At 31.9% G+C, this 26,784-nt stretch overlaps 2 protein-coding genes across 2 annotated transcripts in view; one reads left to right on the top strand and one right to left on the bottom strand.

The window, feature by feature from the left end:
- LOC132731526 (protocadherin Fat 2-like) overlaps window positions 1-26,784 on the top strand; it is a 50,833-nt gene that overhangs the window by 15,474 nt on the left and 8,575 nt on the right. The gene's annotated exons all lie outside the window — the stretch shown is intronic.
- LOC132731525 (uncharacterized) lies at window positions 19,635-23,473 on the bottom strand. The gene is made up of 2 exons (XM_060717717.1): window positions 22,958-23,473; window positions 19,635-20,511 (listed from the first exon to the last, which is right to left on the bottom strand). Exons 1-2 carry the CDS (start codon window positions 23,391-23,393, stop codon window positions 19,937-19,939), a joined length of 1,011 nt encoding a protein of 336 aa, XP_060573700.1. The 5' UTR covers window positions 23,394-23,473; the 3' UTR covers window positions 19,635-19,936.

Here is a 26,784-nt window from a genome sequence, read left to right as displayed (position 1 = left end):
AAAGACGTGAAAAACAGATACACGAATACGTAATGTCTCTGGTGTGCAAAATTAAAAGACGAGGAAAAATGATCAAGCAATAAATATTTCATTTCAGTTTCAGAGGAGTAAGATGACATTATGCTTTATCAGAATGGAACAAAGGAAACTATCAATATGCCTTTTAGTGTGCATGATGACACATCAAGGTATGTTTTGACTAATGAAAACACGACCCAACATTGTTTTCATGTACGAAGGCCATATTTGAACTCACGAATTTTGAAATATGTTAAAGCGAGTTAAATTGTTATCAAGGGTCTTTTTGGCAATATTCTCTAATTGATTTGTTGTCTGACTTATCTATGTCATATGGAATATGGAATAATCATGTGTTTAGAGACATTATCAATCTAATTTGAGAGTGGAATTATATTAAAATGAGCCTATTCCACAACCAAATAATCACATTAAGAGAAACATGAGTAAGAAACATGTCCATATTACTGCTTACAATTAAAGCAAAGTAGTAAGTAAGCTTTTATGATGAAGTGATATTTATTATATCTTACTACGCACAATTCCAATTGACATTAATTTTAGATTATATTTTACAGCATGTTCCAGTATTTCATGTAGAGTGCCAGCAATAATAAATTTTAGATTATATTTTACAGCGTATGCCGTATGTGACTTACAGCCGTCATTTACTATCTTTACTATCTCAGAAACAGCACCAAATGGTGTATGGATTTTTTGTTCTCGAAAACTTGCATTTGTATGGTCCAAAATAAATAATTCAAAATAAGAATATTTGTATACAATTATTATACTGATTCAATTAAAGATCCAGCTGTGTAGTAGTTGGAATATTAAAAACATTAACATGCATCTATGACTGTTTAATAATTTATTTGAATTCAACTTTATCCAACTTTTTTTGATATAATTGACTTGCCAAGCTTTGCTCAAATAAAAATCGTTTTTAGTCTGTTTAGACTTATTTCATGCCCCAAAATTTTGCCACGTTTTCTAGTTCAAAAACAATCTTAAACAATTCCTTGCTGTAAATAAGATAGTGAAACTGATTTCACTTGTATTCACAGAAACTGAATAGGAAAATCAAAGTCATGCCATCGATAAGAAAAATACAAGCGAAAGATAACCACTTAAGCATAGAAACATTCTTTATCATTTATTTTTTGTAAATCACGATTTCACAATAACATAATCATTTAATTTTTAGGCACTGTTATATTTAAAACCACCAAACCTCCGGCAACAACTCCGTCGTTTACTGTTAAATCTCCAACACAAGAAGGTGTCGGCGCCGCATTGATGGACCACCTTTCGTTAATTAATGGTAACACAACCTTTCAGCTGATAAATTCAAAAGTCCTAGATCTGGAAGATTTCATGATCAAAGTAAGATATTTCATACTTAACATTACTTCGATGATTACAGTAGATCGTTATGGCTGACATTTTCAACATGCAAACAGTGACTGTTGAATAAAAGAATATTTGACGTATTGGTGTTTGTTTTTAAGAAACTATTTTAAATTCTTTGTTCCTGTAACTTTTTTACATGTAAAAAATTATAAAGAGTAAATCGAGTTAACATATCACAGCATTACATTTAAAGTTTATTTTGGAAGAGATGATATGCAAATTATGTATCTATGTAGTCCTCTTAGCTAACACATTCTACTGTAGCTTTATATTTCAGTATGGAGCGGATATAACAGATATAGAGTTGATTGTCACTTGTGGGGGAATTCCTGTAAGTATTCTATTTGTATCACTACCCTCCCAGATCAAATTCATAAGTAAGTCAAAGCACAAGTGTATTTTCTTTCTTTTAATGAGGAGAAACATTTAATTTTAAAATATTAAATATCTAACGCGATGAAGCTCCGATCGGCAAGTGCCAGGTCTTAAAAGTATTTCGTTTTTTTTAAAAGTTCACTAATTTCTAAAGATTAACAGTTTCATATTTTGACATAATTTAACGATGCTCTTTAAAATCATTTCCCGATTTATCATATAACTAAACGTTAAATATTTTAAGATAAATAAAACGGTTTATTTACAATATGATTGAAACTACAAAACAGCTGTTCGCATGTTTCGCTGATTCAAAAGACACTGAAAGGTGGCAGTTGATTAAAATGCTTATTAAAACATTGAACTCACTTATAAAGTACAAAATGGTTTGTCAATATTTGTCCAAATACTTTTTGTCAATATATTGTTGAACATACGATAAGATAATATTGTTACTGGTAGAATATTAACAATTTAAATTTTCATCGACATTGACTTTTGTAACGTTGTTTTCTTATGGTGTCCCGTTAGGTACAACGCTGCAAAAAATCGAAACAACGAAAACACGAAAATAACATTGTGAAAAGTCGAAATAACGAAATCACGACGGTGAAAGGTCGAAAGAACGATGGTGCTATTGTAGTTGTTTCGACCGTTCGTTATTGCGACTTTCACCAACGTATCTTTAACCTTTCATAATCGTATTGTTGAATTTTTACTATCGTTATTTCGAATTTTCACCATCGTGGTCTCTTTATTTCGACTTTTCACTTTCGTATTTTCGACTTTTCACTATCGTTGTCTCGCCTTCCTGTCTGGCATGCGCACAGAGACATAACAAAGGATGACGATTTAAGAAAATGTTTTTTCCAGAGATACAATTGCAAACAAATAATAATGTTAATGGTTTTGGATCATGGTTTTAGCATGGGGCAAAATTATTAGTGCGTTTTGCTTTATTTTACACGGACTACCGAATCGGATGATATCTTTATATAAAGTGACATTCAATGCGTATGATTAAAAAGAAGGCGAAAATACGGCAGTACGATAATGAAAAGTTGAAAGCACGATGATGAAAAGTCGAATGTACGATGATGAACAGTTGAAACCACGATGATAAAATAGTGAAAACATAAAACGATATCGAGTTGTCACCATCGTGGTTTCGTTTTATTTCTCGACTTTTCATTATCGAACTTTAGAATTTTTTTTATTTTCACCACCGTGGTTCCATTATTTCAACTTTTCACCGTCATATTTTCGTGTTTCTGTTGTTTTGATTTATGTGTGTGTCGGACACTGCAGCTTCTAGAATAGTACATAAAAATATTGTTCATATATAACGCTTAAAAATGAAAGGTTTAAAAAACTAACATCTTTAAAGTTGGACGTCGTTTTGCCAGACTCTGACCAGGTTAATAACTATTCCTTATTCTTTTAATAATGCCAGTGGTATATGTTTATGACACTGAAAAATTCACACTGAACAATTTTATTGACATTACTGTAGAAGATTTTCGATGTTTCATACTCCATAGGGAAATAAAATCAGTACACATGTATCTATATTGTCCAAAAGAAGAAATTTTTAGTGAACTGCTCCTTGTTCGAACCACCCAGATTACATTCTTGATGGGTGATCGATATATACAAAAGTAAGATAGAAAAATGAATTCTACACTTAGCAAATCTGAAATACTTTTTGTGGATGTACTCGTATAAACAATTCTTGCATGAGAACAGAATCTGAAAGACCATGATGAGAACAAAAATTAATGCTATATATCTGCTTGTACCATTATATACCTGTATTTATTGATAGTATTTATTGCTTCTTATTGTTTTAGAAATAAATATTAAACATGCGTAATTATGACTACAAAAAGTGATACCTTAAGTATAGGTTAAAGTTTACTGGTACGTATCTAAAAAACTAAAAAAAAATAAATTGGCCAGGCTCGGCGGAGCTGCGCGACCAATTTAATTTTGTAAATATGTACTTATAAATTTAACCAGCTTAATGTTTTTGATTATTTTAAGAAACAGTCGATTTACTAGGCTGGTTAACAGTTTGACGATTTACTAAAGTAAATGTGTTACTATTCATTTGATATACTGCAATCCTATTTGACAAAAAAAATCAAACACTAAAGACAATCAGTGAAGAAATACATATTTATTATAGAATAACTGTAAACAATATTAAAATTTTATTTTTACTTCAGTATGAAGTGTATGTACTCGTTTCCAGAGTGAATGAATTTCCTCCAGTTTTTAATAACACCCCATACAATGTGACACTAAATGAGGTAAGAGTTTAATCATTTGCCGAGTTTTTTATTTCTTTTTTTTTTTCAACATAACGCTATTTATTTCTTTGATATACTGGAAACCTTTTCTCTTTGAAGAGAGCCACTTTACCAAAATAACACAGTAACTTGTGAATTCAAATGCGGGACAAAATACGTATGACAGTTTTAGATGAGTGGATACATTTCTTTGATAATTCTTTCGTATCTAAATTTTACCTTATCCGTTGTCCAAGTTATACAATGTACGATTCTTTTCACTGATCTTAAATAAGAATATCATTGACCGTCAGTGTCTTTCAATATTTTCTTCTGAGGCATATTTTTTTTCAATTTAACAATATTATTATTTTTTCATGTTTAGTCTCTGGCTGTGGGTTCATTAGTATTTGCTCTGGGATCAAAGGTTTATGATGTTGACGTCGTAAATGATAAAAATGATAAAAGTTTCTTTTTTGTCATTCAGAAGTACAATTTAACTGATGTAAGTAATGTGTTTATTTAATAATTGCTTAGACATGGAAAACGTAACAAAATTGCAATCTTTTCTATCTTTACACAAGCCACTGGTTAGGTAATACGCTTTGTACAATAAAATACGCATGAATGTGTCATAGATTGAATTGATATATGTTAAAACATAATACATACGAATAAAGACATCAATATTTTTTTACAGTTTGACGGTGCAGCCTATTTCAATATCCCATCATTATTAAAAGGGGACATAACTCTGTCTAAGATGCTTGATTTTGATACAATGGAAAGAAGCAAACTTTTTCTCAACCTGAGTGTATCTGTAAGTTGCATTTTTATTTATCTCGAAAATGCAACCATATTTCCTTTCCACGTTTGTGGTAAATAGGCTGTATGTTTTTACGTCTTGCGGTAGTTCTTATGAAAGATAGATAACAATCGTTTTTACATTTATGTATTCGAATTGATATAGATGTATAATATTGACAACCAATCATTCTTTTGTAAGTCATTATGATTTAAACATAAGACATTGACCTACATGTATTCAGAACATGTAGTTGATCAAATGTGTATGGGTTCTTTAAAACTTTAATTTCACCCAGTCAAATCTAGAAAAGAAAACGTTTTTTAGATTTGAGGATACTTGACAAAAAGCCTGTCATTATAACCCCTGTAACACAAGGGTGGCATTTGCACGGCGTCCAAAGAAAATTGAGAACGCCCAGGTGAGCTCAGTAAGATCGCAAACATCGCAAAAGCATCGCCACAGAATTGTAGTGGCATCGCAGTAAGGACGCCGTAGCAACTCAGTAACATCTACTACAACGCAACAAGAGCGCCGATAAAATTTCAACAATAAGGTTTTTCGTAACTAGAAAAATATATATAACGATGATTCTATGTTTTATGAATGCATTTTAACAGAGTAACCAGTAATTCCACATTATACGTACATTGTATCATAGTTTGGAGACCTTTCTGTTGAAAATGTGTCAGGGTTAAATCGTATACATATACATGCACAGTGCGTTAACTGGAGTGCGGGTATTAGTTACCCGCACTCCAGAGCGTGCCCATTGGTTGGCTCATTTTTGCTGGGGTTTACATATTGTGACGGCAGAGAAAGGGAAAGCGACAGAAATGTCATATTCAGATGTCCGTTCATTGGTTCATTTTTGCCGGGGTTTCATATTGTGACAACAGGGAACGTGCTTTTATGTTTGACTATGATACAAAAGAAAAAGAACACCAAAACACTCGGCAATCTGATTAATACTCGGGGGCTAAGCCCCCTCGTACAAATCAGATAGCCTCGTGTTTCGGTGCTCTTTCTATTACTAATATAATGTTTATATTTTATTATTCTACTAATGAAAATTGTAAATTACGAGGTAAAGCCGCGGGAATAATATACATTATAGCGCCATACATAACTACTCAAAATATGCTAGAAGAATTGTTGATATCATTTAATAACAATGCTATTACCTCATATGCTCTGTATTCTACTATTAAAGTTCTATTATAGTTTATATATATTAAGTAGCCTCTTCAGCAATGAATCTCGACAAAGAGGTTATTAAGTTGTTACAGTATAATTTTAAACACCATATGCAGTATATCATGAGTGGCGTCCCCTAGAAGCTGAGTGTAACGTGATCTTCCATGCTAAACAATAATTTTTCTATCTACCTGGTCTGGTGCTGTTGGATGACTATAGTCAATTCTATTGATTTTTCATACCATGTCATGCACTCTCCATGATAAATAATTTCATGCTCATATACAAGTCCTATTTATAATACGTATTAATTATGAATTTCTCAATTCCGTGTCCACTCTGTATCTTTTGAACCGATAGAAGTAAATTATTTAACTATTTAGCAGAAATATTAATTAAATAGATACTATGTACGAATTGTTTTGACTTCCTCAGATCAAAGTTCACCCACCCAGGGGGTCATTTGAATTACGGTATATAGGCTTACATAGGAATATAAAGCGCTTCTAATGTCTCACATTGAAGACTCAATGATCACCGCCATATGAACACATCGGCGAATGCTTCCAAATTAAAAATTTTACCATTACATGTTTAAATGTTGAATACTGCTGAAGCCGGTGCTAAACGGCGTGAATAGTAGCTTGCACTTTTGCGATTTTATTTCTGTCTGTTTAACAATGCCCAGACCTTAGATGTTTGGCATGTTTGCATTTTCCTTGTAGAACTCTACACAACTGATTTTAATCATTCCCCTTGGACCAAGACTTGCACAAACTCGGGGATCGCTAGATTTTAGAAAACCTATTTAAGTTTTACCGTGTAAAAACTACAAGGTTCAGAGGAGCTTAGATATTTGGCATGTTGCATTACTTAGTTGAACCCTACACATGTGATTTAAATCGTTAACCTGGGGTAAAAGTTACCCCAAAATTTGGATCACATAGTTTATGTAGACTATTATAATGAACTTCCGATCTCTAAAAAGATAATTATTTAGTCTTCTACACAAATAATACTAATCATGAGACTGAGGTCAAATTGGCCTTGCCTTTGAGGCACTTGCTTTATGTAGACTAATTTTAGGAAAACACATGTAATCTGTTTGTGAAATACTAAAATACTAATATAAATATAATTATTTATCCTAGGTTAAGGTAATGGAAGTTTTACTGTATTGAAAATCATTGAATATGATACGCACGATTTTCTCGTTCGTCAGTAATATATAATAAAGTCGGATAGATGTGTATATCATTCGTGGTTTTCTGCATTGCTACACACGTTTATTTTACTCTATCGTGCACTGAATATTAATGGCTACCAATGAAGAATTAACGAGAGAGTAATTCAGCCACTTCCAGCGGCAGACGAGATTCGAACACAGAATTGTTTGATTGTATGGCCACTGTTTTGACAATCAATTCAAACCGTTTTAGGGAGGTTTTCGACAGGAAGTGAAAGCAGATTCAACGACGACTTTCATAAAGTGGAAGTCGTACGCGCTCTAAACAAAGGGCGAGGATAAGACCGTTAATAGTGTCTACGCCAAGTAACCTGTACTATACTCCTAGTTCTTTTTTTGTTACTCAAATCGAGGTCATGTGTTTTCGATTCTTTCAACAAGAAGGATGGGTTTCGCATGTTGAGAAGTGGGACACTTCCGGGCTGAAGTCCAAATACAACGGAAGTTAATTGCCTTATCAGCGGGTTTTCTCCGGGTTCAGCGGTTTTCAGCCAGATACACAGTCTGCCGTTCCAAAAAACTGGTTCAAAACCCAAGACTCGGACACTGTCAGAAATTCAAAATGAACGCTATGTTAAAGATGAGTATGATTTTGTAGATTTATTCAACTGTACAGAATATCCCTTTATCATCAGATGATAGATATGAATTTCTTCATTTCGAGTATCAGAAAAGTAATATTCAAATTACATAATTCTTTTGTCAAGAGGAGTTTATTTAAAAAATTGGTCCGAGTATGAAAAAACTAAGAGTTCAACATGACGAGAGCTGTCTGCTATATATTTTGCTCTACAAAGTTTGGTATTTTTATTTTTGGAAAATTTTAATTTCCCGATTTTTTTAACCCGGGGAAAATTTTCCCAAAACTATTGTTTTTGGGGTTTTTAAAAATTTTTTTTGGGGGGGAGTTTAAACCCAAAAGGGTTTAACCTTTCCCTTGTTGTTAATTTTTTTTTTATTTTAAAATTTTAAAAAAGGTAAAACGCCCAAAATATAGAGGGGGGTTTTTCTACAATCATTTTCCCAACCCAAATTAAAAAAAATTTTTTATAAAACGAAAGTTTTTTTTTTCAATGTTTTGGGTTTGATACGCCCGGGGAAACTTTTCTGGGTTTAAACCCGTTTTGGGTTATTTTTCCCTTTTTGTAAATTTTAAAAAAGAGGGCTGGGTTTTCCCGGCCCCCTTGGGAAAAAAAATTTTTTTGGAAATTTCTCGGAAAAAATTTACCAGTTTGTTCTGTTCCCAATTTTGTAAGTTTTTTACAATTTGTGGAAAAATTTTGATAAAAAAGTATAACGGATTTTTTTATTAGTCAGGCCCGCTAAAGTTTTTGACCCCAAACCCCCCTTAAAAATTAATTTTAAAAAAAAAAACCCCCTTTTTACAAAACGCGGGGGGGCGTAAATCTATTTTATTCGCTTTTGAATTGACTTTTGTTGACAGTACATTCTTCTCATTCTTTGCATTGTATAATCTACATTCATAAGATAATCAGTGATCTGTGAAAACGGACTGAGATCTTGTCCAAAATTTCGTCACGCTTGACTGCGACGCAAACTTATCCGATCAGCTGTTTACCGTTAATCTCCAATAATACAATGAGTGAGGAAAATAGCAAAAAGCGGCCCGCATCTGCGTCACTGAGTGACCTCGACTCGAGTGGAGTGAGCGGCCAGACATTAAAGACAGTAGATACAAGTACGCCTGCTAAGGAAAGCAGCCTTTATTCTGTCTTCAAAGAGGCTAAACAAGGTAAAAAAGGGAAAAAGGCAAAAACTGAAGCTGAGACTTCTTCAAGCATTGGCGTAGAAAAGCAGTTGACCCTTATTAATGAGAAGCTTGGAAATATGCTGACCAAAAATGACACTGGCTTCCTTAAACAAATCATCAAAGACACAATCTGTGAACTCAAAGATGATCTGTTAAAGCCGCTTATTCACAGAATCGAAATATTAGAAAGCGACGTCATGGATCAAGCAAAGGAAATAGAACAACTTAAGAAGGAAACTTCCAAAAAAGACTCTGAAATTGCGAATCTAACGGAAGACAACAAACGTCTGAAAGATCGCGTCAAATCTGACGAATTCTACGTTGATAAGGTAACAAATGAGCTTGAGCAGTATGGGCGTCGCAACAATATCCGCATTTCTGGTCTTAATGGAGACACAAACCGTCAGTCATCAGAAATAACCACGGAACTTGTTATAAACACAATTAAAGAGAAAACTGGTTTTCGAACTAAAGTATTTCATGATATTGACTTTCGCACATCGTCTGGGGAAAATAAAAAGGCAAAAAAAGGCTAATAGAAAAATTTGTTGGGAGGGAAAAACCAAAGGGATACATTTTTTTTAAAACAGAAAAACAATTGCCCCAAAAATTCAATTTATAAAAACGATGCCCTTTTACCAAAAAATTAAAAAAAAGGGTCCCTATCCGTTTGTGTTTAAAAAGGGGACAAAAAAACTCCGAAAAAAAAGGCAGGAAAAGGGGAATTTACGTCTTTTTAAAATTTTAAAGGGGGGCCCAAGACGACCGCCCTTTCCCCAAAACGGGGACAGTACCATTTTAAGATTTTTACCAGGGCCCCGCACCCAAAACCGCCCCATTACTTTTCTTTCGGGCCTCAAAAAATTTTTATAGCGAAAATTTGTAATTAAATTATATAAAACCTACATTTAAAAAACTTGTTTTTGTTTTTAGTAAAAGGAACTAGTGTTGTTTTGTTTTATTTAAATTTCTAGCTTAAGATGTAGATCAGCGTTTGAAATCTTTCTTCCGTCTCGCAGAATATTTGAAACATTGAACTATAAAACACTGAATTTTTTTTTTGAAATCTAGCTACGATTTAAACAACTACTTATATATATATACGAACGTGAACATGAACGTTATATTCTGCCAAATTTCATCGATATATAATCCTTTTAAAATGTCATCTAATAATTAAACATGAACGAATATTTTAATTTTGCCAATTCATCTTTTTTAACTTTCCTTGCGAAAATATACTTTTTTTTTGCTGCTTTTCTTCTTTTAACTATACGAGTATACACACTTTTTATTTACACAAAATTAGTACTGTTTCAATATTTGCGGTGCTATCTATAACAAAAGAATGTATTATTGTTTTCCATTGAACAAGTACATGTATGTGACTACAAAGTTAAGTACCAAGGGAGATAACAGTATTTTGTACATTGAATCTCTATTAGGCTTTTTACCTCCCTTAGACCATTGATACTTGACGCACGTGTAGATATTATTTATGTATATACATGTATATTTTTTTTAACTATAACTTGCAGGTAAAGTATAAAATATTCTGCGTACCACATAACTAGCAAATCAAAATGATACAATGTGAAATATATTTGATTTTATTTGTTTATATTTAGGCTTCTTCCTTTAAAGGGATATTTCACATAATTACATAAGCCATTTGCCTTTAATAAAACAAATTGTTTTCATTATAAAACCACTGATTAGATTTTTGTATACAGTTAGATATAGTTACATAAATTACAAATTCCATTAAGTTTGCATAAATTAATGTATAAAACATAATACAAGAGACTTACTGATTTCATTCATTAAATGATAATAAGAAAATGTTATAATTATAATTCCACTAACTACTCTTATCATTTCGTTTCGGAAAAGAGCAGTGCAAATGGAATAATCACTTTATAAATTCACTCACATGTCTTAAAACGTTTCTTGTGAATCATGTAAAAAATATAAAATTCTAGAGACTACTGATTTCATTCATTAAATGATAATAAGAAACTGTTATATGTTATAATTCCATTAATTACTCTTATCATTTCGTTTCGGAAAAGAGCAGTACAAATGGAAATAATCACTTTATAAATTCACTCACATGTCTTAAATGAAGAAATATACAGTATTTGAACTATATTTTGTTTACAATATTTAGATGTATGTGTATGACACAAGTTTTTCTCGTGTATTTTAAGATGGGTTTATATGTACACAACTACACATGTATACTTTTCTACAGATAAAGAAACATACTTGTTTTAAACAAGATACCAAAAGTAACTATTTAATTATATTGTATATTAGAAGTCATGTAAATGCATATTTTCTTTCCGATATAAATATTTATTTGATATATTTAACATCTCTTCATAAAGTTGTCTTGTGGAAAATGATATAGTAATGAGGCAAGCAGGCAAGCAGTTGAAAAAATTTGATTACCTTTATCAAATTTTGGCTCATATATTTTTTTTTCCTTTTTTACTAAAATACTGTCCGGTGTAAGACAACTCGTCAAGTATGTCTTTAAAACAAATACAATGGTGTAATGTAAATTCGTAACAATGAAGATTAAAACAAATATATGTAAACTGTAAACTCCTTCGACATATTGTAATTAAGATTATGAATACATGTTTCTATATCGACATACTGTACATTTTTGATAGACTTGTTTTGATTTTGTGTGTTGTTTGTTTTTTTTCTTTGTTTTGTCAAGTTTTGATCGCTTTATTTTTTTTAAAGATGATTGTTAAAATTAGAAAAGGAAATATTGTGTATACGAATAAAGCATCCATGAATAAATTTATTAATAGATTTTACCGCTGAAACTAAATATTCAACTTACGGAAAATTGTACTTATTAACTTTTTGCCATTCATGTAAAAGAACAAACGGTATTTCAATATAATCTCTTTACTTATGTATTTCTATCTGCTGTTTATACATCTAAGCATGATATATAAAATTTTGATGATAAACTCATTAAAAAATGAACATTATAGACTCCAGTCGGTAAACACAAACTTACAAATGAATCTTTAGTCAATATAATATGTCTTCAACTGAAATATGTACTTTTAATGTAAAAGGTTTAGCATCGACAAACAAACGTGACCGCGTTCTGTGTTGGCTTAACCAACAAAAAATTTCAATAGCGTTATTGCAAGAAATTCATTATAACTCAAACACTGATGATACAGACAATTGGTCGGCAAAGTGGAATGGAAAATCTTACTTAAGCGGAAATAGTACAAACAGCTTAGGCGTCGGTATCTTTATTAATACGTCTTGTAATTGTAAAATTTTAGAATATCAAGAAGTTATTGTGGGCAGAATGCAACGAATTAAACTAGAAATTGAGGAAAAGGTGATAAATATATTCAACGTTTATGCTCCAAATAACGACGATATCAATTTTTTCAATATATTAGAAACCAATCTTGATAAATTTAGTGACGAAATACTACTAGTTGGCGGTGATTTTAATACTGTTATTAATCATTCTTTAGACAAACTAAACGGTAAAAGTGATACAAATAAACGAACTTCTAAAAAGGTTAATGAACTAATTGATACATTTGATCTTTGTGATGTTTTTAGACTACTTAATCCAGAACGGAAACTTTTTACTTGGCACTCTCATAATAACCCACCAATTTTCTGCAGACTCGACTATTTTCTTTTTTCCACTTGTGCTCTCAATTCAGTAACAGACTTCCAAATAAAAACTGGTTATAAATCAGATCATTCTATTGTGATTATGCATCTAAAGTTTATTCAATGTAAAAAGGGCCCAGGATACTTTAAACTTAACAATTCGTTACTTTTAGACACTGATTATCAAAATAAAATAAAATCATCAATACAAGAAATAGTGTCATTTAATGACCAAGCCAATCCAAACGTATTATGGGAAATAATTAAGGGCAGAATTAGAGATGAAACTATCAAATACGCTAGCATTAAAAAGAAAAATGATCTTAGAAATGAGCATGAAATTAATTCTAAAATTAGGGATCTGGAAAAAGAAATTGAGTTAAATACAAGTAATAATATTTTAATAGAAAATCTTAAATCTGAAAAAGCAAAACTTAATGATCTTATTGACAAAAGAATTAAAGGTATCCTGCTAAGAAGCAAAGCTGAATGGGTGGAAGGGTCAGAGAAAAACACAAAGTATTTTGCAAACCTTGAAAAGAAAAATGCTGAACAAAAAATAATTAGCCAACTAAAAGATAATAGTAATAACATTGAAACGAATCAAAACAAAATTTTGACTAAGATTAAAGATTTTTATGAACGTTTATATAAAAAGACTTACAAATAGAAGATTGCGAAGATTCTATCTTTTTCGCAAATGAAATAAATACTTTAGAACAAAATAATGAATATGTAGAAAATGGTCATCTTACAGAATACGAATGCGGAATTGCTCTTAAAGACATGAAAAATAACAAAAGTCCTGGAAGTGACGGTATAACTGCTGATTTTTACAAAATATTTTGGAATGATCTAAAACAATATCTTATTAGTTCTCTAAACTACTCTTATGATAACGGAAATCTTACGGAACTTCAAAAACAAAGTATTATTACTCTTCTTCCAAAGAAAGACAAAGACACGTTATCAATAAATAATTGGCGTCCGATCTCTTTACTAAATGTAGATTACAAAATTGCGACAAAAGCAATTGCAAATAAAATAAAAACCAAACTTCCAAATATTATCAGTCCAGAGCAAACAGGCTTTATCAAAGGTAGATATATTGGGGAAAATGTTAGAATTTTACAAGAGACAATCGAATATATTAATAATTTAAATGAAAAAGGGTTAATATTTTTTTCTGATTTTAATAAAGCTTTTGATAGTCTTGACCATAACTTTATGAAAAAATGCTTATTGAAATTTAAATTTCCTCAACATATTATAAATTGGGTTGGCCTTTTTTATAAAGATGCTAAATCGTGTATACATAATAATGGTCATCTATCCAGTTTCTTTAAAATAGAAAAAGGCGTGCGACAAGGGTGCCCTTTATCTCCTTACCTATTTATTATTTGTATAGAATTACTCTCAAATGAAGTTACCAAAAATAAAGATATTAAAGGCATTAAGATAGGAAACATTGAACTTAAACAAACACTTTTTGCCGATGATGCATGTTTTATAACTGATGGAGAAAAAAGATCGTTTCTTAACACTTATTTCAACACTAAAAAAAGTTTTCAAATATATCAGGCCTTAAATTGAATAAAGATAAATGTACTGTTTTAAAACTTGGAAGTTTAAGAAATACTCATATCAATTTCTGCAATGACAATAATTTTAAATGGACATCTGAAAAAGCTAGCACGCTCGGTATAACTTTCACTAATAACATAGACGAAATGCTTAATACTAATTTAACACCTAAACTGAAAGAGTTCGATCAATGTTTGCATAAATGGAAACGATGGAAACTAAGTCTTTTTGGAAAAATAACCGTTCTTAAAACTTTTGCAATGCCCAAACTTATTTATCCTCTCACAGTTTTACATAACCCAGACCAAGAAATCATAAATAAAAAAAAAAAGCTTCATGATTTAACTTCTCTTTATGGGAAACAAACACAAACCAGTACAAAATATCAAAGGAGATAAGATTTATTCAAAAATATTACCCCAACCAATGGGGGCTTAAAAAAATGTTAAAACATTGAAAGTTTTTTAATATATCCTTTAAAACGGCCTCCTGGGGTTTACAAAACGCATTAAAATTGCATTCAAACATTCAAAAAATGGGTTAAAGTTATTAATGAAAAATATGGGGTTTAAATAACATATGGGAAAACAATTCATTATTAAATGTAATCTTTTAACACATAAAAAGATATTTGGGAAAATTAGATATCTAAGATCTTACATTTTTAAAAGACCCTAACTTCAGTGGCTTGGTCGTATGAAAACTTTTAATAAAGAAATAAAATTGAATGTTGGTTTTTAAAGAAATATAAGTGGAACAAACACGAATATAAAAACTAAGTAACAAACCATTTGTTTTCTGTGAATGGATGGAAAAAGGTGTAATCTTTATCGAACATATATACGATTATAGGAAAAAACAATTTTATAGCTTTAACGAAATCCAAAACCTTTATGGCATAGCCCAATCAAACTTTTTAAACTATCATCAACTCATAAAATGCATACCAAAAGAATGGAAAATAAAACTAAAATCTGAAGGGATACAATACAAAGCTAATAACTACTTAATTGATAAATTAAAACCTCAAATTAAAACCTGCCGATTTATTTATACTATGCTTATTCAAAAGAAAACAACAACAAACAATCATCAAGAAAAACAAATGGGAAGCTGAACTCTCAGGCAACTTTGAATGGAAAAATATATTCCATCAAATCAATAAACATAACGATTGATACCAAACTTCGAAGTTTTCAGTATAAATATCTTATGCGTATTTTGCCAAACAATGAAAAACTCTTTAAATATAATATGGTGGAGTCAATGTTATGCGATTTTTGCACCTCGGCACCAGAATCTAATGTACATCTATATTGGGAATGCTCAAAAATTCAACCATTTTGGTGTCAAATCAGGATTTTTTTACAATCAAAATATTCTACAAACACAACTTTGGTATCATACGAAACTGTCAGCTTGTGTAATGTGAACATTCAAAATAATATGAAATCAAACTGCATTAACTATATTTTACTCTTAGGTAAATATTTTATATTTAAAAATAAATACCAGAAAACCATACCAAACTTCAGTGAATTTTTAAATTATCTTAGATATAAACTTAGTTTAGAAAGACTCATTGCTGAAATGAAAAATAAGGTCGATGTCCATAACAACAAATGGAGCATATTCACATCATAAACATATGCGACTGGCTGGAGTCTATTAAATATTATTTACACGCTTACTATGAAACGCTTCTTTTTTATTAATGAAAACATAACTATAAATAATTAAAATTACATATATCATGCTCTAGATTACTTTTCCATTTTTACAACCATGTTAAATCAGTTTAAATCTACTTAGTCTTTATTAAGGTTTTTTTCTGATTTAACCATTGTTTATTCTTGCAATTAAACAATTTGTAATATGTTTGTAAATTTGTACAATGTATGAAATGTATTGTTTGTACGAACTGGATAATAAAGAAAATTTAATAAAAAAAAAAAAAAGTTAAAAGATTTAATTCTTTGCTCTGGGTTCCGGGAACAGAGCAAGTCGATGCCATTTTACTAGTAGTTAATTGTTCAGGGGGAAATAACTGGATGGTTACGGAGTTTTAATTGTACCTCATTTGCCATCAGCACCGTTCTGGCAAATGTTGTTTAGTAATAGCAGTATACCCAAAATATACATTCTTGATATTTTGAGTTTACCACAAGACAAGATATTTTGGTACAATATTTGAGTATACAAATTTTTTTTTGGATCTGACAAATTAACCGACTTTACCCACCTCCTCTTTTGTTTGTGACAGGTCTATATTTTTCGGATAGACCTGTTTAAACAAAAGAAAGTCCGTTATGAGGTCTATCTTTTGCACGTGCATAGGTCTGTTCTAGTCAGACAGACCCGGTCATGAAAAACACGTGAAAAAATAGACCTGCCTATGCGCAGACAAAGAAAACATGAAATGCAATCAATAATAAAATGTATATGATTGTCATAATGTTCCTGTCTTACAAAATCGGAAACATTTTTAAACAAGATAATGTTTATTGAATGCACTTGACAATTATTCAAGCATCCCTACATTATATTGTTATGTATGCAACATATTACATGTATATAATTTATATCTGACCAGTTGGTATTTCCAATATTATCATTGTTCTATTTTTAGAACATTAACTACATGTATGTACTAGAACTTTCTTAACTGTTGTAGAAAACTCATGCATTATATTTAGATAGAAACTTCTGGAATGTTCTTTATTGTTGAAGTTGCTAGATTATGATTACTTTAGAACATAATAGACTTTTCTGGAATTTTCTTAGTTAATATATATAAAGTGACATTTTTCATTACTTTTACCTTTTAAGTAATCAGTGATCTTTTAAGTCATCAGTTACCTTTTAAGTCATCAATATATTTGGAGTATTATTCAACTTGGATATTAAGTGAATTATTGGAGCTTGGATTTTAAAATAAATTATTCTTGTGGATTTTATTGTGGGAATTTATTCTAAAGTGTTCTTGGATTTAACTTGGATTTTAACTGTGCTATTCAAAAAGGATCATTCCAGGATCAGATAAGACATTTTAATTTTACATTTTTATTTGGACTTCAGGTATTTGTACACATAATTTGTTATTTTGATTTTCTTTATTAATTTTCTGTCATAAATTTGTTATTGTTATAAGTTTGTTGCTGGCTTTTCTTTCTCGTTACGCCTGGCTCGTAACAATATCTTAAATAATGGATAGCATATCAAAGTTAGATACAATTAACATTAAATTTTATTTAATCGCGTCATTTTTCAAACGAATAGTAATCTAAGTGGTTCCTCTGTCATTCATATAACTGTTGTAATATATAAAAAGGGACGCTTCAAGTTCATTTCTATGAAACTATAGCAGTAATCACAGCATACTTATCACGATTTTAAACACCTAATCCATAACATCTTAAACGTTCTAGAAAATTCACAGTAAATTGTACCAAAAATTCATATCGAAAACATTCACCAAAAATATGTCCGCTTCACAACTTTTCACCATTTCATATACGCTTTACATTAGAAACCGCAGCTACACACAGTTAATAGCAAAGTCCCTAGAAGCATTCCCATCCGGCGATCAACCAGATTGTTAATTCCCCGTTAACCCCTTCCCCTCTCTTTGATGTAGGCTTTATCCTGCCGGAGAAAACTCAAAACTGATTTCCCTTGAAAACCATCGAAGCTAGGGCTTAGTTTTAAAGAATTCTACACAACAACGTTCAAGAATCCAAACCTTGCTAATAGAGATATGCATATACATGTACTTAATGTGGATTGGTCTACAATGGAAACATCTTCCATTAGTATTTCAAATATCGATAGAAACGATAGAAATGTATTATTCGGATATCATTCAAAAATTCTTGAAAAATTCTTAATAAAGTTATATGTTTAGTATAAAAATATTTATGATGAACGATCATATTTTATTCCAGAACACTTTATAATCTGTTATGAAATATAGTTTCGGATCATGTATCTCAAACTTGCCAGCAATATACATATGTAAGTCTTTCCTGATTTGCTGGGTATCAGATCATCGCCCTCCGGACAGTTGACCTCCCAGATTGATGCCCCCTTTTTGCAGTGGCGGTCACTTGTCCCCTCATATCTTTGGAAATGCCCCTCCCTGTTTTAAAAGTGTTAACATATTTAATTGTTGAAGTGTTTGCTACCAAAATTCATCGCCTGTTAAATACACAAAAACTCTCGCGCAAATTTGTGAATATCAAGTAGCATCCATAAATAAATGAACTATAATGTTTCCATTTGACATACAAAAAAATCTATACACGAGATGATCTCTGACAAGTGACAAGTCGCAACAGCAAAAAGGGGGGAGGGCAAACGTCCGAAAGGACAACTGTCCGAGGGCAAATGTCCTAGAATCTGCGATATCTGATAAGAAATACTATCAACATAATTATTCATTCTTTAACATACCTTCCATTACAGACCTCTTCACTTTATTATTGACACATTGCACATTTAGCTTTTTTTATTATTATTTTAAATGGAAAAGCAAAGTTAAATGCAATATATATATTTTGTATTTAAGCAGAACGTTGATAAAAGCCTACCTGTATATGCGCTGTGTTAAAGATTTTTTTTTTATGCATAACATCAATTGCTCGGATCAGCCATTGCTCAAGCCAATAGTTTTACGCGCTCTCGGTGTCACATGAAATTCGTGACCAGGTCTTTCCTAAACAGAAAGACCTCGTACTCGGTCGATATCCTATACATATTGTTCTTAAATATAGACAGTTATGTTTAAGTGCCTGTTTATAATATAAGTTGTTGAATCATTTATCCGGATATCTTATTACCTTAATGAATTAATAAAACAAATGTAACCTTTAAACTCTCTTTAATATATTATTGTTCTAAGTTTGGCATGTAGTATGGCTCTGACTGACTGTTAATTACAATGTAAAAACAAGTAGCATTATGGCCAATACAAATAATGTCAAGTATAATTTATCAAATTTCTTGATATTCTTATACAAATTGATAAAATAAGCACTAGAATGCCATAGCTCGGACCAGGTTCGAGCCCTGCCAAGGACTAGGGCATTTTTATCCAGGAATAATCTATAATAATAATATATCTCATCTTCAAATATATTTATCAAGCTAGCAACTAGCATTGCACGCCAGTTACGGAGGTGTATATATATATATATATATATATATATATATATATATATATATATATATATATATATATATATATATATATATATATATATATATATATATATATATATATATATATATACAAAAAACCATTCAGGTATTTATGAAACTCCGGAATTCGGTAGAATCAAATATGCCGGACTCGGACATGCATGTGAAATATAATATATATACAACACCGGATTCGGATGCCACATCTACTAAATATCACTATATGGAAAGTGTAACTACATGACAAATTTTCAAATTTGCCACCATATAAAAAATATATCTTTGATATCGATAACAATATTGATATACAATTTCTTCTCTTGCATTTTGTTAAATACAAAATTTCGAGTCAGTCAATGACAAGTTTAGTTTTCAGGAAAGCACGTAGCAGCACCATATATGATTGCATTCAAACCGTGTTTAAGATTGCTTATGAAAATATCATTTCCTGCTTCCGAAATATGAACATTATCTCTGTATAAATATTTTCGATTTTCTGATATTTGTGGATATCTTATATAAGCACCACCAGTTTGAATGCAATATTTGGACAGAGTAGTATTGAAACGTCGGCGGGCTTTATTAAGTTTTGTATGGTTAATCTCATTGCGCCAAACCAATCTCGGTAAAATTTGAGACCATATAATTTTGATATTTGCATCAACTGATTGTATTTCTTGTATGGTTTGAATAGCTAGTAGTTCAGTATTATTTAACGGACTTTGTCCAATATCGTTTCCTCCGCAATGGACGACTAAATAGTTAGGTGGTATGTGCTTACCTAACAAGTCAAAAATCATATCTTGCAAGTGACAAATTCGCATTCCAGGTTGGAATTCCCAAAATATGTCAACCCCTGGTAATTGGAAATTCACATTTTGTGTATGATAGAAGGCGTCTCGGATGATCGAAGACCCAATTATCCAAACTTGTATGTTACCTATAATTTCAATAGATTGACCTTTATAATCTGATATAGGTTTTATAAGCATTTGACCTCCAGCGTCCAAAAGTACGAATATCATTCTCCGGGATCCCTTTATTGTACAGATATGTTGCACCTCCTATTCTAAAGGAGTGAGTTTGGAAAAAAATATTTTTGTGACCTAACAATAAAACTGCTTTTCGGAGAATTTGCCTAAACTGATACTGTGTCAAAGGCTTGCCGTTAGCATGGCACAAGTATTGACCATATATATTTGGTCTAATCGTAGCATAATATAAAAGAGCATCTTTTAGCAAAGCCATATCCTGAGAAAATATTATTTGTATTGTGGCTCCATTCCTGAATTGGTCAGTTTTTGACGAAGCTAAATACAGTTGTACATAGTTTGGAAAGATTGTTAGATTTTTATATCCAAAATCTAATTCACTTACTCTTAATAACCCGAAAAAAGCAAGTTGAAATGCTACTTTAAAAAGCACAATTTCATAATCTGAATTGCAAACAAATTTCAGACAATTTGAAATTTTATTTAACAAAGATAAATTGATTGGTCTCCGGGCATCTGATCTCTTATTCAATCTTTTCATTCCAGTCAGCATTTTTTTAACAACAAATGAGCGGGTAGGATCAGCCCTACCATTGATCTTACAAGAAAATGATATCGCAGATACATGACAGCTTGCTGTACTATAAGCATAACCATTGTGAGACAAATATGCAATATACTCCTGTATCTGTTGGACGCTTGGAGGCCATTGCTTATCATAATGCATATAATCTCTAAAATTTTCAAATGACTTTAATCCTATATTATAACTTTTGTGAGTATTGTCTGCAATAGATCCTTGTATCAACCGGATAATTTCGTGGTGATAAGATACTGAAATTCAGAAGGAATCATGAGAGGGGTTTTGCATGCAAACTGTGGTAATAGTTTTTGAATTCTTTTGTTTTGAAATCTACTAATGGCATCACAAATACCGTTTTCTTTCGAAAATATATGGACCCCCCTAACTTGAATATTATTAATCAAAAGAATCAATACTAAATGTCGCAATAACATTAAAACTCTCTTATTTTTTGAAGACTTTTTATTTATTATATGAACTAAGGCCATATTGTCGCAATGCAGTATTATTTTATTTCCTTTCAATTTGTTTCCCCATATCAAAAACGCAAACACAATAGGTATTAATTCTAAAACTGTTATATCTCTAAATAACTCATCTTGCCAAATCGAAGGCCATTTGAAATTAAACCATTCCCCATTTAAATATGCACCACAACCCAATTGTTTGTTTCCAGCGGCGTCTGTGTATAATTCTATACATTGATCTGAGATCCAATTTTGATCAGCCATTACTGATGTCCCATTAAAAAGTTTTAAAAAAGTTAACCACATAACAAGGTCTTCTTTTAATTCTTTAGTAAGACGCACAAAATGGTGTGGCAATTTTGCTTGAGTTTGTGCTTGATATAACCTGCAATTAAATGTTCTGCCAACAGGGATAGCTTTTGTAAAGAAATTTAAGATTCCGAGAATAGACTGTAAAACTGTCAATGTGATTTTATTTTTTGTCAAAACTTCTGAAATAATGTTTTTTGCCTTTATAATTTTATCTTCTGGTACGCGTATTTCCATAAGTACGGTATCAATTTCTAAACCTAAATATGTTAAAATTGTCACTGGACCTTCGGACTTGTTCTTATTGATTGGAATTCTGATATCATTACAAACATATTCAAAGGCCGACATTAATTCCAGACAATCATTAGTGCTAGATTTTCCGGCAAAGAAAAAATCGTCCAGATAATGATCTAAGTTATTTGATTTTCCATGTATTGATACCGCAAATTGCAAAGCAGTTGACAACTTTTCAAAAATTGCTGGGCTTATTGAACAGCCTTGGGGCAACATTTTTTGAACCCAGTATCTATCGTTAAAACATATTCCTAAAAGATCAAATTCATCAGGATGAACAGGACACAAATTAAATGCGGACTTAACGTCTCGTTTGCCCATCAAAGTACCAGGTCCTATATCTATAATATTATCAAATTTTGAATACTGAACAGATGATAAATCGATATCAATAAAATCGTTTACACTAGTACCGTATGGGTATGATAAATGTGTAATTAAACGCATGCCACCTGAATTTACAGGATTAATACGGAGATTGGCAAACGGTTTATTTATAAATGGTCCCAACATTCGACCAAGTTCTACTTCTTTATCTAATATTGACATTATTATTGAAGGATTAGTTATTACTGATTTAAGATTCTTGGAATATGAAGAATTTCGAGGTCCATTATATTCTAATTTAAACCACTCTCTGAAACCTGTTATTAAATAATTTCTTATACACAAATCATATTCTTGGAGCCAAATTTCTAGGCGTGAAGGGTCTATCGGCGAATGACCTAGGTCCCTTACTTTGGATATTAAATGCAGTTGGATGTTGTGGTGGTCTTGGAAATCTCGGGGGATTTCCCGAGATGTCCCCAATTTTTTTACTTGTGTGGCCACTTCTGCAAATTATAAAAGAATGAGGACCTAAACAAATTTTACATTTGTGTAAGTATTTACATCCATATTTCGTACAATAACCTTTGTTGTTAAAGTCAAAGCAAGGCTTACTGTACTGTAAGTCTAAAGAATGGTTGTTTGTCATGGTTAGAAGCCATAACTCGGCATCAACCGATGACCATTTTGTACTTGAATATTGAGCTAATTTATAACGAAAAAGGCGATCATATTTTCCCCATCCAGCCGGGTTTAATTTTGAGGCTGACCTGATTGTGTTACAATATTGTAGAAGATCTCTTGCTAAGAATGGATTTTTTATGAGAATGATACTCATGTAGATCATAAAAGCATCTGTCCATTTTTCAATGGACAAAATGTCTTGTTTTTTGGTTGTTTGGGTTACATGCAGTTGACCATTTATAAGTTTAAGTCACTGGCTGGGCAAACAGTAGGTGGAGGATTACCATATGCAGGAACTGTCACTCCTTGATACATGGTGTTCTCATATGTAACAAGACTGGAACCCGGATAAATTTGTGGTGGATAAGCAGCGGGTACCGTTGAAGTGTAAGTACTGTTTGGTGCCCCGCTGTAATCAAGCATTTGGTATGCACCGGAAGTAGTAGTATGCGTAACCTGAGGTCGGTATTGAGGCCCAGTAGAAAATTGAAATGTTGGAGCATTGCAAGACATTTGCTCGAACTGTTATCGAGTTATTGTAGGAATAGGATGACTATTCGCAGCACTGCTGGTGGGATCATATGAACAATTGTCATCATTTGACATTGGTTCCACAGATGTGTTATTTCTTATCATGTTCTGTGATAACTGAGAAAGATTGTCAGCAACTTGAGTTCGTCTAACTCTTGAAACACGGTTGGTCAACTGATCACCACGTGCCTTTTTACCCCCTGATGATTTCCTTTGTCGCGGCATTTCTAGCAAAAACCAGAAAATACTAGGATAAATACTAGATTAAACAAATCAAAAATGTACTGAATAAATTAATATTCATAAAGAAATTAAGAGATAATTTATCTAGACCTAGATTTTCTATGACCCATTTACAATGGACCCATTTTGGCATTTACAATGTCCATGACAAATAATTTTAATTAGCTCTAAATATGCATTTTAAATCAAATATAAATTCTATTTAGTACCGTAAATTGACTTATAAAGCGTTATATTCAAATAAAACAATGGTAAAATAATTAAAATCAGTTGTTAAAATATTTTTGTAAGAGCACTAAAAAACGTGACCTGCTTCGCCGAAATCCAATGCAGAGAGAATGTCTCCACGTGCTTTCCTGATGACGTAGTAAATAATTGCGTAGACACCGCGTGGTCAGAACCTACATGCCCGGAAGAGTTGCCTCCCATAAGACTCCGGATAAAGTCATATATTTAAAGACTTGCTTGAAATATCTGTACTTAATATGTGAAATCATATTACAGCCAAAAACGTGCACAATTACTACCCTTACATTATCATATAATAATGGATTATACATGGAGTAAGTTCGTTTATTTTTAAAAACGATGACGAGATTTATTAAATTATAATTTTGTGTGGTACGCCAGCCGATTGACAGTGGCAAGCGCCGATTGGCAAGAGTTATTAAATCATAATTTTGTTTGGTACGCCAGCCGATTGGCAGAGGCAAGCGCCGATTGGCGAGATTTATTAAATTAGAAATTTATGTTGTACGCCAGCCGATTGGCAGAGGCAAGCGCCGATTGGCGAGAGTTATTTATAAAGAAATTTATGTGGTTCGCCAGCCAATTGGCAGTGGCAAGCGCCGATTGGCAAGAGTTATAAAATTATAATTTTGTGTGGTACGCCAGCCAATTGGCAGAGGCAAGCGCCGATTGGCAAGAGGTATTAGATTATAATTTTGAGTGGTACGCCAGCCGATTGGCAATGGCAAGCGCCGATTGGCGAGAGTTATTTATTTAGAAATGTGTGTGGTACGCCAGCCGATTGGCTGTGGCAAGCGCCGATTGGCGAGATTTATTAAATTAGAAATAATGTGGTACGCCAGCCATTTGGCAGTGGCAAGCGCCGATTGGCGAGATTTATTAAATTAGAAATTATGTGGTACGCCAGCCGTTTGGCAGTGGCAAGCGCCGATTGGCGAGATTTATTAAATTAGAAATTATGTGGTACGCCAGCCGTTTGGCAGTGGCAAGCGCCGATTGGCGAGATTCATTAAATTAGAAATTATGTGGTACGTCAACCGATTGGCAGTGGCAAGCGCTGATTGGCGAGATTTATTAAATTAGAAATTATGTGGTACGTCAGCCGATTGGCAGTGGCGGGCGCCGATTGGCGAGATTTATTAAATTAAAAATTATGTGGTACGTCAGCCGATTGGCAGTGGCAAGCGCCGATTGGCGAGATTTATTAAATTAGAAATTATGTGGTACGCCAGCCGATTGGCAGTGGCAAGCGCCGTTGTGCGAGATTTTCTTTATTTTAAGATATACGCTTTTATTGTTTGATAGGTTTTATTTTCTATTTCACTTGCTGAATTTATGTGGTCATAAAACGGTTTGACTGTGGTCGTTTTTCCGCTGTGAAGGCAGATTGTAATATATTTAACCTTTTTAACGAATAACGAATCGACTTGAAATAAGCGTGATGAACGGTTTTTTCATATGGACTCTGTTTTCAATTATTTTTATGTTTTTCGTTTATATTTAGTTGTATTTTGACTTCTCATCATCAAGTATCATGTTGTCAATACTAGCAAAAAGTACCAACGACCATACAATACCTTGTGTCATAACGAATTACAAACTTAATTCTTTACCAGATTTTTCGCTGTATTTGATTTCAATCATTCAAAAATGTAATTCATCTGTTGACGATGCCTATTACGGAATTAAATGGGCTCATGATTAAGCGGGATGTTCTATTAACCCTTGTCATTCAACTTTTAAAAAGTTAGTTAGGGAAGCAGCTCACAGGATTCTTCCTGTTACACCGGAAATGTTAAATAAATTAGATTCTATGTATAGCAGCGATGCAAATAATATGTTTAGATTAAGAAATACATGTATAACAATGTGTTTGCTTGAATATACAGGCTTCTTGAGATATTATGAATTAACTTGTTTTGAGACGTTCCGATATTACTTTGCATGACGATGGAAAAAAAATGGTTGTAAAGCTTGAAAACATTTTTAGTATCATTGCTTAATTTATATCTTTAATGTGCTCAAATTAACGATGATTCTAATGAGTTCATATTTCGTTCTCTCACTTACTGTAAATCAGTTTGTAAATATAGACAGTATTATAACTTAATATGCACAGCCTACGAGATCAAAGGAGATAATTCTGGATATGTTTTCCTCAGTTGGATTACATAAATCTCATTGTGGATTACATAGTTTAAGATCGCGGACCGGTGGCGTAGTGACATTTTAAACAAACGATTTTCAATTACAAAGAATCTGGGCGTATTAGAATCAAATATGAAATACATATTATATTGATATTGATTAATATTAAATATACAACATTGAACAATTTTTTGATATTATAAAGAGTTTCATTGCATCCGTTCTTTGTTTTTGAATTTGATATACGGCAATGCAGATAACAAATCCTAAATGTGAATTTATGTTTTTGTTGTTCTTTCTTCCTTCGAATGCTTTTATTATGGGATAAATAATTTATTTACGTTTGAGCGTAGCGATTTAGGAAATAAATATATTTATCCTAG

The sequence above is a fragment of the Ruditapes philippinarum genome, unplaced genomic scaffold (assembly GCF_026571515.1).
Source record: "Ruditapes philippinarum isolate M1 unplaced genomic scaffold, ASM2657151v2 ctg824_1_1_1_1, whole genome shotgun sequence".
Lineage (NCBI taxonomy): Eukaryota > Metazoa > Mollusca > Bivalvia > Venerida > Veneridae > Ruditapes > Ruditapes philippinarum.
Note: the sequence above shows the minus strand (reverse complement) of the source record. Positions and strands in the feature narration are given on the sequence as shown.

What these genes read in the sequence shown, in the direction of transcription:
- LOC132731525 (XM_060717717.1), bottom strand. Translation starts at nt 23,393, where the DNA reads ATGATCTACATGAGTATCATTCTCATAAAAAATCCATTCTTAGCAAGA. An exon ending in AACTGCATTTAATATCCAAA is followed by an intron (nt 20,512 to 22,957) that starts GTAAGGGACCTA and finishes TTGAAATTATAG; the next exon opens with GTAACATACAAGTTTGGATA.